General features: G+C 45.5%; 1 protein-coding gene and 1 pseudogene across 1 annotated transcript; both read left to right on the top strand.

Annotated features, from left to right (window-relative positions):
• The first annotated feature begins 9,225 nt into the window (after positions 1 to 9,225).
• Positions 9,226 to 10,047, top strand: LOC125717142 (mitochondrial nicotinamide adenine dinucleotide transporter SLC25A51-like; annotated as a pseudogene).
• A 29-nt stretch (positions 10,048 to 10,076) lies between these two features.
• On the top strand, positions 10,077 to 14,512 carry LOC125717141 (uncharacterized). The gene is given in 2 exon segments (XM_048990115.1): positions 10,077 to 13,523; positions 13,525 to 14,512. Coding segments are annotated over 2 exon segments (4,410 nt in total). The 5' UTR covers positions 10,077 to 10,101.
• The last annotated feature ends 288 nt before the right edge of the window (positions 14,513 to 14,800 follow it).

Below are 14,800 nucleotides of genomic sequence, written 5' to 3'. Positions count from 1 at the left end.
TTAGCTGGTGAGCGGTCATCCAAGATGAGATGAGCGCTTCTCTGGGGGGATCCCGAGGCGTTCCCAGGCCAGCTGAGAGACATAGTCTCTCCAGCGTGTCCTGGGTCTTCCCCGGGGTTTCCTCCCAGTGGAACACGCCCGGAACACCTCACCAGGGAGGCATCCAGGAGGCATAAGCATACACTCATAAGGTTGGAGGGACGCCAACCAAAAGCACCGGATGCCCAGCAGTGACTGCTGGCCAAACAGAAACAGGACAGAGATGTCAGATCATAACATAGTTATTGACTGAGGTATACATTGCTTAAAACCTCATTGGACAAGACTGAGAAGAGCCTAGAATCTGAACATTGTGCTTATTATGCTGGTGTACAGTTTCATGAAGTATTTTTAGAGCTAGTAGGAGATTTTTATTAGGGATGAGCATTTCGGTCAGAATAACTAGTCGAATTTTCCCAGTCGTTATTAGAAAAATATTCTATTAACCCTGCCCCCACCCCAGCCCCACCACACACAGAGAAACGTGTTTGGAGCAGGGGCGTCGTTACGCCTATTTCTGGGGGACTTTAGCCCCCTAAAATGTTTCTTAGTCTCCCCCCCCCCCCAAAAGTGCATATATTGGCATGTCGAGAATAGCTTTTTATATAATATATAATAATATTGTGTATAGGGCATGATGTAATCAATCCAAACGTAATATCGCCTCTTGAAGTTCCCGTTGCTGGCTATGTTTAGCACCCAGGGGAATGGGATGCACTAAACCAGTATATCTGTGGTAGAAAAAATATAAATCAACCGCTCTGATAACACAGAGTCACTTAGAATACAAGTCTGGACCTCTCAGTTTGGTCAGTAAAGAAATTCTCTTACTCCAACAATTCCAGCAAAGCGCTTCTGTCACTCTGGCACTTGGTACCAAGTCACCCCCAGCACACAGAACAACCAGTTGATGAACCATAACTCCAAATTCCCAATATGGACTTCTAAGTCCTGATTGGTCACCAAACACCAACAAACCGAGTTCAAACATATAACAAACACAATTCTCCTGCTCTATTGGTTCACCTTGATAGCAAGGTAAAATCCACCCATCTTGCTCAATTTACTGAAATCTGTCTCGGGCTTCTAGACTCTACTTGAGATATATATGTAGATATTGATCATATGACATTGAATCACTATTAATGTTTTGGTGTTCCACTGATTAATGATTAACACATTGACGTATTGTCATTGAATCACTGCAAATACATGGTTAACATGATTTATATGATTAACACGATTACTTATACATTTTCACTACCGCGTAGCATACTATTTATTGTCTGCTGCAACAATTTCATAAAGCTATAACTCGTTGTGCACCAGTGGGGGCAGCTTCGATTCTCTTCCTGCAGGTGGTTTCTCCCCCCCTTTTTCTCCGCTGTCTGCCTCTCCAAGGTCCAAGCTTTCTTCAGGGTCTGTCTATCATGAAGCGAGGTCACACAGTAATGAAAAACACTCTCTTCCTGCCTAAGGCCTAAGACATAACAGACCCAATATGCCTCGCCACCCGGGCCTACCGATGACCAATTTTACTTCCACATTTCATTTGGTTACCAAAAAGGGAAGCGCTTCAGTATTTCGCAAGATGCAGCAGGATCTGTTAAGAGAAGTGTAAAAGGTGAACAAAGGTATATATTGAGAAAACTTTTTAGCCTAAGTGGGAAATTTATGAAGATTTACAAAACCTGATAATTTGAAAAAGAAAACTACAGTATATTTTTAATATAGCCAGTACAGTAACGTTATATTGAAAACATTTCGCAAAACAGAACAATAATAGGAACTTCTCTTGTTACTTCAGGATATGCAAAAATATCCTTTGAAAAATGCCTTTGTATTATTTCGGTAAAATGTAGGTTATATTTCAAATGATTTTAATAAAAATGGCAATTATTCTATGGCTACAAGACTAAATGGATGCATTTACTAATTTCAGCAGCTAAATGGAATGGAAGGTTTTATACCTCTCAAAATAGTTTTTTTCATTCAAATAGAATGAGATTATAGCCTATCTGAAACTCATAAACAAATACACTTGTGCATTTTAAAACAAACATTCATGTGAACTTTTATAACCCAACAATCACACAGTTTCCATAGTGAATTTTACCTCAGACTACCTCCTGCTTTTTTCACTGCGGGTCTCCCGCACTGTAGTTTGCCGCGTGTCTTTTTGTTGCAGGAAAGATCGAATCTGGCTGAACTGCCTTCCTTTGTTAATGTACATTAGAAAAACCAAAATCTCCCCATTAATATTTATCTAACTTATTAGACATATTTTGCAGTGGGCTAAGTTTAGCTTATATTTATTCAGGGGACTGAGATCCCTAATTTAGAAATCCTAGAATGGCCCCTGGTATGGAATATGGATCGAAATATTAATTTCTACCCCGCGACCCAGTAGAAGCGGTTTGGAAAATGGATGGATATTAATTTCTAGTAGGTGATATGCATTATGGATGGGCACTTCAAGAAGGATTACTAGTCAAATTTTTCCAGGCGCTATTAGAATAATATTCCATTTAGCCCTGTTCTCAACCAACACGTACCACACACGGAGAAATGTGTATAGTGCATGGATCGAAATATTTCTTTCTTTCCATGGAAAATGAGATATTACTCTTTGCTGTAAAAGGAAAACATAAAACAATAAAAATGACACAAACACATTAATCTGAAATTTGAAATATGTGCAGTGCATTAGCATGCTGCATTTACAGGCTGAATTTCACGTTTTTAATGATTACAGTGGTACCTCGACCCACAAACAGTCCTGTTCACGAACAAATCGGGTTACGAACCAGATGTTCGCAATTTTTTGTACCGGTTCATGAACCGTGTTTCAGGCTGCGAACACACAAACATCCCCCAAAAGGGTCCACTGAAGGCGCCCCAAAGAACCACCCAAAACACGTGTAAACAAGTGTACATTATGCTCAAGAACGGTTGGAATGTAAAAAAAAAAAGAAAACTTATAGTAAAGACATACATCTACAATATCTCTTCAGAGGTCGAATATCTGGAAAAAGAAAAGAAATAGAAAGAATTTACGTCCTGTTATAGCGGTACCTGGCAGTGATTAATAAAGTTTCTGATGGTTTTTAACAGTCACATAAAGTTACAGTAGGCCTACTTAATTTGTGTTATTAATGAACTAATACTTACAGGCGGTTCATTAGTTTCAAGAGAAGGAGGCTACCACCTTGAAAGTAGGTGGCTACCATTGTTCAGGGAAACTCGACACGCAAACTCTGAGACATGAGACGTAAACTAATTTCAGGGGGTTGTAGGGGTCCTTCTGAGGAAATTTTGAAATGTAGACCCTTTAATAGTCCCTTTTTCAGGCATCTTAGAGGCCTCATTCCACCAAATTTTACTGACACAAACTCTGGGTTATTTTTTATCATACAGTAGTAGTACTAAGTAGTAGTAGCAGTCTGTTACTGAGGACACCAAATGTATCTCATTCTCAGATTATGTTGATTAATGATTGATGTACTGGTCAGTTGCAGTGCTCAATTATCAAGTAATGGTTTCATCAACAAGAGGTCAGCTTACCAGTGTCTGAAATAAGACTTTCAACCATTAACCAATCATTTAAAAAAATGAAGTTAACATAACAAAGGAAATTATGTCTATGACTTCATTTATTTATTTCACACCCTATTAGACATGTTAAAGGAACCTACAACTGTCTGAATGTAGCTTCTTCGTTCAGTAAATTCAGTGGTCTCCTAAATCAAAATAATTCCATAATCCTACCAGGTACACTCATGTCATGCCCATGAAATACTAGTACTCATGAAAAAAACAACCACTCCAAGTTACCAACTAAAAGTCTCTTTCAAAATACAATGCCTCTGAGCCAAACTGATGTAGGTTCATAAACAGTGGTTCCCAATCCTTAGACACTACGAAATGGTGATATCTCAAAATTTTTAGACAGAAGCATTTTGTGTCCTAATCTTTGTGGTTTTGGTCAGATGTTTTCCCTCGGAGACATGTAGGATGCATTTCGCCCACAGGAACCGTATTCTGAAACAAACTTTTAACAACTGCATGAAATAAAGTAATACTGCTGTAAGTGCTGACTGACAGCCATAATAAGCAACAGGAGAAGAAAGAGTAAATAGTGTCTAAGACAAAATGTCCCTTATCACTCGGCTAGAAATATTCCACAGGCACAGTACAGGGTAAATAATGGATCTGAAAATCAAATAAGAAAGACTGAATTTACTAAGAAAGACTGAATTTTCACGCATGGTATAAAAACTGTCAGAATGGGTTAAGTTGGAACGCGTGTTAATGTTTGTAAACAGGCTCGGCTGATCGTAACGTCATCGCTGTACATTATACGGCTAGTAATAGTAGCTAGCCTACACACAACTAGATCAGCGAGTTCAGATGCTCTAGCGTTTTGTCGTTTTTTTGTCAGAATATTCCACTTTGGAAATAAGCTGTCGGCCTTAGCTTTCAAACAAAATCAGTGTCATGCAATATCTCCCCATATTTTTCACCAATTTTACGCTGATGTTGGCTCGAACGAACGAAGATATCGATCGTCTGCTGCTGGTCTGATCCACGTGCATCTGTACTGTGTGAATAAGTCGACGAGTCAAGTCGTATGTCATTGCAATGCATGCGGCAACCGAAGCGACCACACCGGGATGAAATAGTATAGTATTACGCCATGCAGGTCTCACTTCATTAAGTATTAAACTCACTTTCAGTTCCTTCAGTCCTGGGCAATTTCGCGCTCGGTTGCAGCCACTGGTCAAGGCTGCTTCGCTTTATAGATGCCATTTTGTCCACTTGCCTCAATCAGAAAACACAGAATAAAAGCTTGACAAAAATAGCCAATCAAAACGAAGATAAGAATTAAGAAAGCCAAGCTAAGAAGATGGCTGCGCCTAGGCAGAACACGGAAATTTCTGCAAAATAAATCTTTTATTGTGGCACCGAGTGCTGATCATTTGATTCTGGGAACAGAGGCAGATTTTTTTTTCCAACAACTGAAAGTAGCCGGCGATGTACTTACCCACAGGCGGCGAAATATCGCCGGGTGCCGGCTTCAAATGAACCCCCTGTACTGAAGTTATATTCTCCATTCACACATAGTGGCAACTGCGTATTGTTTGTTAATAATACAAATAAGCACAGCTTCGGATTGTGGAGTGATCCAACTGCAGACGGTCGGACAAATCATAAACTGACTGCCGATCAAATTTATAAAGCAAAATCAATTGCTCATCGTCAAGCGTATCTAAGGGGTTCTCTCAGTCGCGGAACACTCTTTGGGATGCGTTCATTTTCGTTATTTATCATCATAAACTCGGCCATGTTGCAGTTGAGGTACAGTTAGAGCAATGGTTCACAAACTCGGTCCTCAGGCCCCACTGCTCTGCTTGTTTTCCAGCTATCCCTGCCCTACACACTGTTGATTGACTGAACACACCTGATCCAGGTAATTAGAAGCTGAAAGAGAGCTAGGACTTGTGTGTGGGGCAGGGATAGCAGGAAAACAAGCAGAGAAGTGGAGCCCGAGGACTGACTTTGAGAACAACTGAGTTAGAGGTACCTACATTTTTTCCCCTTAATTAGTTTGCTAAGGTCTCTTGTGCAACAGTTAAGGGATTCCTTAAGTATAAGACCGAGAAAAACTTAAATACTTAAGAGAAAATTTTAAGGAGGAGACTTAAGGGTGTTTTGTGCAACCGACTATTATAAGACGGCCTTAACTCAGACTTTAAGAAAAATCTTAACTTTAGGTGTTTTGTGAAACCGCCCCCCGCTCTTTCAGCTCCAAAACGGCTGTCCATTTAGTACCACTGCTGGCTATTAATATTCAGCCAAATTTAACAATGTTGGGCCCATGATTGGTACAAATGGGCGTACATCACTTATTCAAAGTAATTATACAAAATCTCTTAATTTCAAGAATGCTGTTATAAAACATTCATGTAAAAAACACGAAACAGCATTTTAAAGGTGTATTGAACGTTTTATTAATATTGAACTGTAGCACTCCCTTCCCTTTTAGGTGTGAATAAACCTAGCTTTAAGAGAGGGAGCCCTGGGTTCGAAATCAACGCGTCTCTCAACACACAGATATGGGAACGTTATAACGATTCTGTCTCCTTGTCAAATTACCAATCTCACAAGTATAAATGAAATACCAAAAGCATTATAAAAGAAATGGTTTTTCATTACTTAAACAAATGGTACATTTACTGTTTGGAATTTAAAAACCTCGATTGTGAGTAACACCCAAAAAAATAAAGGCAAGGTACAACACGTACTGGGTAAACACGGTGATTAACAATATTAAACCAAAATCAGTACCACTGTTTTTGTAAAACAAAATGAAACCCAAACTACTAAGAATTCTTGTGCAACTTTAGTGGATCCATACCCTATATATTAAGTAAAAGAAGTCTAAATTTTCCCACCCCGTTGCAGGCCTGAGTCGTGGCTAGCGTACGTTGAGGCCTTTAAATCAAAATGCACTGACCGCTTCACTCTCCCGAGCGCTGTAAACTCAAAAAATAAATAAAAAAAAGTTACCTCAGACCAACTTCGCAAACCAACTTTCACTCCACGATATCCTCGTCTGAATGCGGTGGCTCTGGCCTCCCTCCTCCACTTTCGCAGTGCCGACAATCTCTTACACTCAGCAATTAGTGTAGATAGTGATGACTCCAACCGTCACCGACTCGAGCTCAATCCGCGCAAACAAACTCGCGGTGGCTAATTCTGTACTGATTACTTAACTAAAACAAAATCAACTCCGCTGTAGTCGGTATTGTTCATACATGAAATAAACTTACACCTTCAAATATTCATCTCTCCCTCTCTCGCTTTTAGGACCAGCCCCCCAAAAACAGTGATAGCTCTAATCACCATCAATCAAATTATTTAACAAATTACATGTTAAAACAAAATGAACCCACTATCAGCATAGGTTTCAAACAATGTCTCAAAGCATGTGTCTAATATTTTTAAAGAAACAATACATTTTGACCATTTTTTAAAAAACATATCTCCGGTAATAAACAAACAATGTAACATTTAATCACACTCAATATAAATGCATAAACATGTACACCCATCTGCATTAAATCTTTATCCGGGTTACAGAACGTTGTAAATTAGGGTGTCACAACAAACAATAAACATACTGCATATGGTTTTTGTGCGTTTATACAGATCACAGATCTCTAATGCCACTGTTATGTCCATGTTATGCAAGATAAAATTATACAACACTTAACTGAATTATCATTGTGTGTCATTAGACGTGATCGATCGCACAGCACGCACATCAGCAGATTATTCAGTCGATGCTTGGAATGCCCGTGGCCGAAACGTGTGGCGAAAAGATCATCCTATTGCTATGCTGTGTTGATAGAAAAGAGAGAGACAAAAAACTGGCTCTGAGATAGGAGGTGGATCCCATCGTTCGCATAAAGGAGCCGACTCATTCATGAAGAACACACCACTACCTTGTAGAATGGAATTAATGTGTTTTTTTGTCAATTTTTTTATATTTCTGTGGAGACCCTCCCTTGTACCTGTCTCACATGAGCGACTGCCACACTTGTCTACTTATCTTGTAGGAGCTTGGAGTTTGGGGAGAGAAATTTCAAATTTCCCTTCCAGGTGCTCCAAACAGTGTTGTTATACTTTTGCTTATTTAATTAAGTTTTGTTGTTGTTTAATAAGGGTTCTTTAAAATTATTTTCATTTTTCATTTGAATCTAGATTAGTTTTAGTTACATCTCTGGCTTCATTAGTTTGTAATTGTTCTCATTTTAAAGACACATTTCTGTTTAGTCTACGATGGGTCGTTGCCCCGTCTTGGGTTATTCCCCGTCTTGCGCCTGTAGCTTCCGGGAGAAGTTCCGGACCCCCGCAACCCTGCTTAGCACAAGCAGTTACAGAAAATGGATGGATGGATAGATAGATAGATAGATGAATGGATGAATATCCATTGTTTCTTCCCTCTTGTTTGAAAGGTGCAAGACAGGAAATCTAGGCTCAAGCACCTCTAAAAAGATCCACTTGGCATAAAAATAATTCCAAACCAAAGGTGTTGTTTCATTGTGTTTTTTTGTCGTTTTTAATGCATCAAGTGTATAGGTATAAAATAGACAAACGCAAAATTATTAGCTATTGCACTGTTTCTTTCAAAGAAGCAGAGTAATTTTACACTAGTGAATAGGAGTCTGATCATGGAGGGTGAAGTTCACAGGTGACCCTAAAGCTTCCCTGAATGTAACACGCTCATTTTCAGCTTTAGCACTCATCTCCAGCAAGAGTCCGTCGGGTTCACGCTCGAAGCTTAGATGGTTCTAAGCGTCAACCAATTAGAACTGTCAGTCTAGTTTACGTAATATTGCACGTTCAATTTTTTTTTATCATTAAATAACTAAACGTTCTGGGACTGTGACGTGAAAATAACAAATCAACATTTAAGCACAGGTTCAGGGCACATCTGAAAAAACTATCTGAGCTAACGAAGGTGAAATATCTACAACCAGCTACTAGGTAAAGTGATTTGCTAAGTACACTATTAATCGAGTGGTTTGTAAAGCTCGAACTGTTTTGAGGGAACTCGCTTTGTTGCAACGGCGCAATCTCAAAATAATAGGAAGAATACTATGTCGGGAGATCATCGCTGCTGGGTACAATTCTCTCCAGATTGACTCCTTGACAATATCACCAAACACAGGTTATTGGATCATTTTAAATTTCCTAATGGACCGACGTGTAGGATGAGGGCTTGGTGCTCTGAAACGGCCCAAGAAAACGTGAAAGAAAAGGCGTTTACGCGTGTAAACGCCACTATCCCCCCCCAAAAAGTTAGTGTCAGGAATGGGTCTGTGCCTCTCCAAAGATAATGTCAGGAAAGGGTCTGCGCATTCCAGCCCTGACAGCAAGGACCCTGCTAAACAGAAAGGTTCTTTTCTAGGATGATCGTGTATAGGTATAGGACAGCATGACAATAGGGGCACCCCCTAATCCATAAGAGTTGTTTTTTGTGCCTCTATTGGTATAGTTTAAATAGTACAGCATGAGAGTACACATGAATCCCTAATTCACATGAATCCCTAACTCTTATTAATTCTCTTCTTTACAGTATTTCACCATTGAAAATTTGCTTCCCTTCACTAAAGTAAGATGGCGGAGAATCAACAAGGGAGCCCTGAGTGCGAGGCAAGAACCAGGCCTGGGAAACACTACATCTGCGGTGGTTGTGCTGGCATGGCGAACATTATGATCGCCTTCCTAATAAAGAAGGTCACCTTTCGGCAGCAGCTTTTTGGCCATCTGGCAGCTGCAGGGGGACGGCAAGCAGACCCTCTACCGTGGCCTGATGCCTCCGCTGCTGTAGAAGACAACTTCAATGGCTATAATGTTCGGGTTTTCGAACGACATGTCTCGGCTGCTGCCACGACGCGCCGGCAGCCCGGGGCTGCTGACCAGCAGCATGGCGGCTATTCTCGTGGGCACTATGGGGGCAACTATGACCCCCATGAGAGAATCCAGGTGCTGCTGCAGGACCATCGGCACCACGGCTGTTTCAATAACACTTTTCAGGCATTCCGGACGCTGGTGCTGGACTACGGGGTGCATGAATTGTACTGCGGCATGGGGCCCATCTTGCTATGCAACGAGCCCTACAACATGTTCTTCTTCGGGCTCTGTGGGCCCATCAAGAACAGCCTGCCTGAGGCTGAAACCCATGCCGGCAACCTGGTCAGTAATTTTGTATGCAGCGGCTTTCTGGGAGCAACTCTGGGCTCTCTTTTCAACCCACTAAATATACTGAAGGCTCGCAAGCAGTCACAGGTGGGTGGAGACTTTCAGTTATTTAACTTGTGACCTTCAGATCAAAACTTTTTGAAAGAACATTACTATACTTTTTCTCAGGTGGGTGGGGCCTTCCAGTCATCGCATGAGGTACTGCGCACCATCTGGAGCGAGCGAAGTGGGAAATTGAGCCACCTCTACCGAGGGGCTCATCTGAATTACATCTGCGGAGGCTGTCCTGGGATGGTCAATATTATGATCACCTTTCCAGTACAGAAGGTCCTCTTCCGACAGCAGCTGTTCGGTGTGAGCACCACCGAGGCCATCCGGCAGCTGCAGAGGGATGGAATGCGAACCCTCTACCGTGGTCTGCTTCCTCCGCTGCTCCAGAAAACCACTTCAATGGCCATCATGTTTGGGTTTTCCAATGACATGTCTCGGCTGCTGTCACGACCCGGCAGCAGCCCGGGGCTGTTGACCAGCAGTGTTGCGGCCATGTTGGCCAGCACTGCGGAGGCAAGTCTGGCCCCCTTTGAAAGGGTCCAGACTCTGCTCCAGGACCAGCGACACCACGTCCGGTTTCAAAACACATTCCATACCTTCCGGACACTGGTGCGAGAACACGGCGCGAGTGAGCTATACCGTGGCACAGTGCCAATCTTGCTACGTAATGGGCCCAGCAATGCCCTTTTCCTTGGCCTCCGAGGGCCCATCAGAAGCAGCCTGCCTCAGGCAGAGAACCACGCTACCCAGCTGGTCAGCGATTTTGTCTCTGGCGGCGTACTGGGTGCCACATTGGGTTTCCTCTATTACCCACTTAACGTGTTAAAGGCTCACAAGCAGTCACAGGTGGGTGGAGCCTTCCAGTCATCACATGAGGTACTGCGCACCATCTGGAGCGAGCGAGGTGGGAAATTGAGCCACCTCTACCGAGGGGCTCATCTGAATTACATCTGCGGAGGCTGTGCTGGGATGTTCAATATTATGATCACCTTTCCAGTACAGAAGATCCTCTTCCGACAGCAGCTGTTCGGTGTGAGCACCACCGAGGCCATCCGGCAGCTGCAGAGGGATGGAATGCGAACCCTCTACCGTGGCCTGCTTCCTCCGCTGCTACAGAAAACCACTTCAATGGCCATCATGTTTGGGTTTTCTAATGACATGTCTCGGCTGCTGTCACGACCCGGCAGCAGCCCGGGGCTGTTGACCAGCAGCGCTGCGGCCATGTTGGCCGGCACTGCGGAGGCAGGTCTGGCCCCCTTTGAAAGGGTCCAGACTCTGCTCCAGGACCAGCGGCACCACGTCCGGTTTCAAAACACATTCCATACCTTCCGGACACTGGTGCGAGAACACGGCGCGAGTGAGCTATACCGTGGCACAGTGCCAATCTTGCTACGTAATGGGCCCAGCAATGCCCTTTTCCTTGGCCTCCGAGGGCCCATCAGAAGCAGCCTGCCTCAGGCAGAGAACCACGCTACCCAGCTGGTCAGTGATTTTGTCTCTGGCGGCGTACTGGGTGCCACATTGGGTTTCCTCTATTACCCACTTAACGTGTTAAAGGCTCACAAGCAGTCACAGGTGGGTGGAGCCTTCCAGTCATCACATGAGGTACTGCGCACCATCTGGAGCGAGCGAGGTGGGAAATTGAGCCACCTCTACCGAGGGGCTCATCTGAATTACATCTGCGGAGGCTGTGCTGGGATGTTCAATATTATGATCACCTTTCCAGTACAGAAGATCCTCTTCCGACAGCAGCTGTTCGGTGTGAGCACCACCGAGGCCATCCGGCAGCTGCAGAGGGATGGAATGCGAACCCTCTACCGTGGCCTGCTTCCTCCGCTGCTACAGAAAACCACTTCAATGGCCATCATGTTTGGGTTTTCTAATGACATGTCTCGGCTGCTGTCACGACCCGGCAGCAGCCCGGGGCTGTTGACCAGCAGCGTTGCGGCCATGTTGGCCGGCACTGCGGAGGCAGGTCTGGCCCCCTTTGAAAGGGTCCAGACTCTGCTCCAGGACCAGCGGCACCACGTCCGGTTTCAAAACACATTCCATACCTTCCGGACACTGGTGCGAGAACACGGCGCGAGTGAGCTATACCGTGGCACAGTGCCAATCTTGCTACGTAATGGGCCCAGCAATGCCCTTTTCCTTGGCCTCCGAGGGCCCATCAGAAGCAGCCTGCCTCAGGCAGAGAACCACGCTACCCAGCTGGTCAGCGATTTTGTCTCTGGCGGCGTACTGGGTGCCACATTGGGTTTCCTCTATTACCCACTTAACGTGTTAAAGGCTCACAAGCAGTCACAGGTGGGTGGAGCCTTCCAGTCATCACATGAGGTACTGCGCACCATCTGGAGCGAGCGAGGTGGGAAATTGAGCCACCTCTACCGAGGGGCTCATCTGAATTACATCTGCGGAGGCTGTGCTGGGATGTTCAATATTATGATCACCTTTCCAGTACAGAAGATCCTCTTCCGACAGCAGCTGTTCGGTGTGAGCACCACCGAGGCCATCCGGCAGCTGCAGAGGGATGGAATGCGAACCCTCTACCGTGGCCTGCTTCCTCCGCTGCTACAGAAAACCACTTCAATGGCCATCATGTTTGGGTTTTCTAATGACATGTCTCGGCTGCTGTCACGACCCGGCAGCAGCCCGGGGCTGTTGACCAGCAGCGTTGCGGCCATGTTGGCCGGCACTGCGGAGGCAGGTCTGGCCCCCTTTGAAAGGGTCCAGACTCTGCTCCAGGACCAGCGGCACCACATCCGGTTTCAAAACACATTCCATACCTTCCGGACACTGGTGCGAGAACACGGCGCGAGTGAGCTATACCGTGGCACAGTGCCAATCTTGCTACGTAATGGGCCCAGCAATGCCCTTTTCCTTGGCCTCCGAGGGCCCATCAGAAGCAGCCTGCCTCAGGCAGAGAACCACGCTACCCAGCTGGTCAGCGATTTTGTCTCTGGCGGCGTACTGGGTGCCACATTGGGTTTCCTCTATTACCCACTTAACGTGTTAAAGGCTCACAAGCAGTCACAGGCGGGTGGAGCCTTCCAGTCATCACATGAGGTACTGCGCACCATCTGGAGCGAGCGAGGTGGGAAATTGAGCCACCTCTACCGAGGGGCTCATCTGAATTACATCTGCGGAGGCTGTGCTGGGATGTTCAATATTATGATCACCTTTCCAGTACAGAAGATCCTCTTCCGACAGCAGCTGTTCGGTGTGAGCACCACCGAGGCCATCCGGCAGCTGCAGAGGGATGGAATGCGAACCCTCTACCGTGGCCTGCTTCCTCCGCTGCTACAGAAAACCACTTCAATGGCCATCATGTTTGGGATTTTTAATGACATGTCTCGGCTGCTGTCACGACCCGGCAGCAGCCCGGGGCTGTTGACCAGCAGCGTTGCGGCCATGTTGGCCGGCACTGCGGAGGCAGGTCTGGCCCCCTTTGAAAGGGTCCAGACTCTGCTCCAGGACCAGCGGCACCACGTCTTGTTTCAAAACACATTCCATGCCTTCCGGACACTGGTGCGAGAACACGGCGTGAGTGAGCTATACCGTGGCACAGTGCCAATCTTGCTACGTAATGGGCCCAGCAATGCCCTTTTCCTTGGCCTCCGAGGGCCCATTAGAAGCAGCCTGCCTCAGACAGAGAACCACGCTGGCTAGCGATTTTGTCTCTGGCGGCGTACTGGGTGCCACATTGGGTTTCCTCTATTACCCACTTAACGTGTTAAAGGCTCGCAAGCAGTCACAGGTGGGTGGAGCCTTCCAGTCATCGCATGAGGTACTGCGCACCATCTGGAGCGAGCGAGGTGGGAAATTGAGCCACCTCTACCGAGTGGCTCATCTGAATTACATCTGCGGAGGCTGTGCTGGGATGGTCAATATTATGATCACCTTTCCAGTACAGAAGATCCTCTTCCGACAGCAGCTGTTCGGCGTGAGCACCACCGAGGCCATCCGGCAGCTGCAGAGGGATGGGATGCGAACCCTCTACCGTGGCCTGCTTCCTCCGCTGCTACAGAAAACCACTTCAATGGCCATCATGTTTGGGTTTTCCAATGACATGTCTCGGCTGCTGTCACGACCCGGCAGCAGCCCGGGGCTGTTGACCGACAGCGTTGCAGCCATGTTGGCCGGCACTGCGGAGGCAGGTCTGGCCCCCTTTGAAAGGGTCCAGACTCTGCTCCAGGACCAGCGGCACCACGTCCGGTTTCAAAACACATTCCATGCCTTCCGGACACTGGTGCGAGAACATGGCGTGAGTGAGCTATACCGTGGCACAGTGCCAATCTTGCTACGTAATGGGCCCAGCAATGCCCTTTACCTTGGCCTCCGAGGGCCCATCAGAAGCAGCCTGCCTCAGGCAGAGAACCACGCTGGCCAGCTGGTCAGCGATTTTGTCTCTGGCGGCGTACTGGGTGCCACATTGGGTTTCCTCTATTACCCACTTAACGTGTTAAAGGCTCGCAAGCAGTCACAGGTGGGTGGAGCCTTCCAGTCATCGCATGAGGTACTGCGCACCATCTGGAGCGAGCGAGGTGGGAAATTGAGCCACCTCTACCGAGGGGCTCATCTGAATTACCACCGCTCCCTTCTGTCCGGGGGCATCACTAATGCGGCATACGAATTTCTATGGAAGGTCATGTAAACCTATCTGTGGATAGGTCGTTACGGTGTTTGTATGTGCAAAACACTGGGTATGTAGTTCTTATCTACTAGATAGCACGGGTATTGCTAACAATTTATCTGTGACTAACTTTTGAACATGGAGAAGTACTATGTTATTCCAAAGTATTGTTTTTAGATGAATAAGTAATATAAATCCAAGAGCTCTATGAAGCTGTGATGTTAATTGTGTGTGTGTGCGTGTTTAAATTCTATTTGGACGTGATCACTGAAATGTTTTTGGATCCCCAGAGGAGGACATCATTTCCTA

This window comes from Brienomyrus brachyistius, chromosome 21 (assembly GCF_023856365.1).
Source record: "Brienomyrus brachyistius isolate T26 chromosome 21, BBRACH_0.4, whole genome shotgun sequence".
NCBI lineage: Eukaryota > Metazoa > Chordata > Actinopteri > Osteoglossiformes > Mormyridae > Brienomyrus > Brienomyrus brachyistius.
This window is presented reverse-complemented; position numbering and strand designations above follow the sequence as displayed.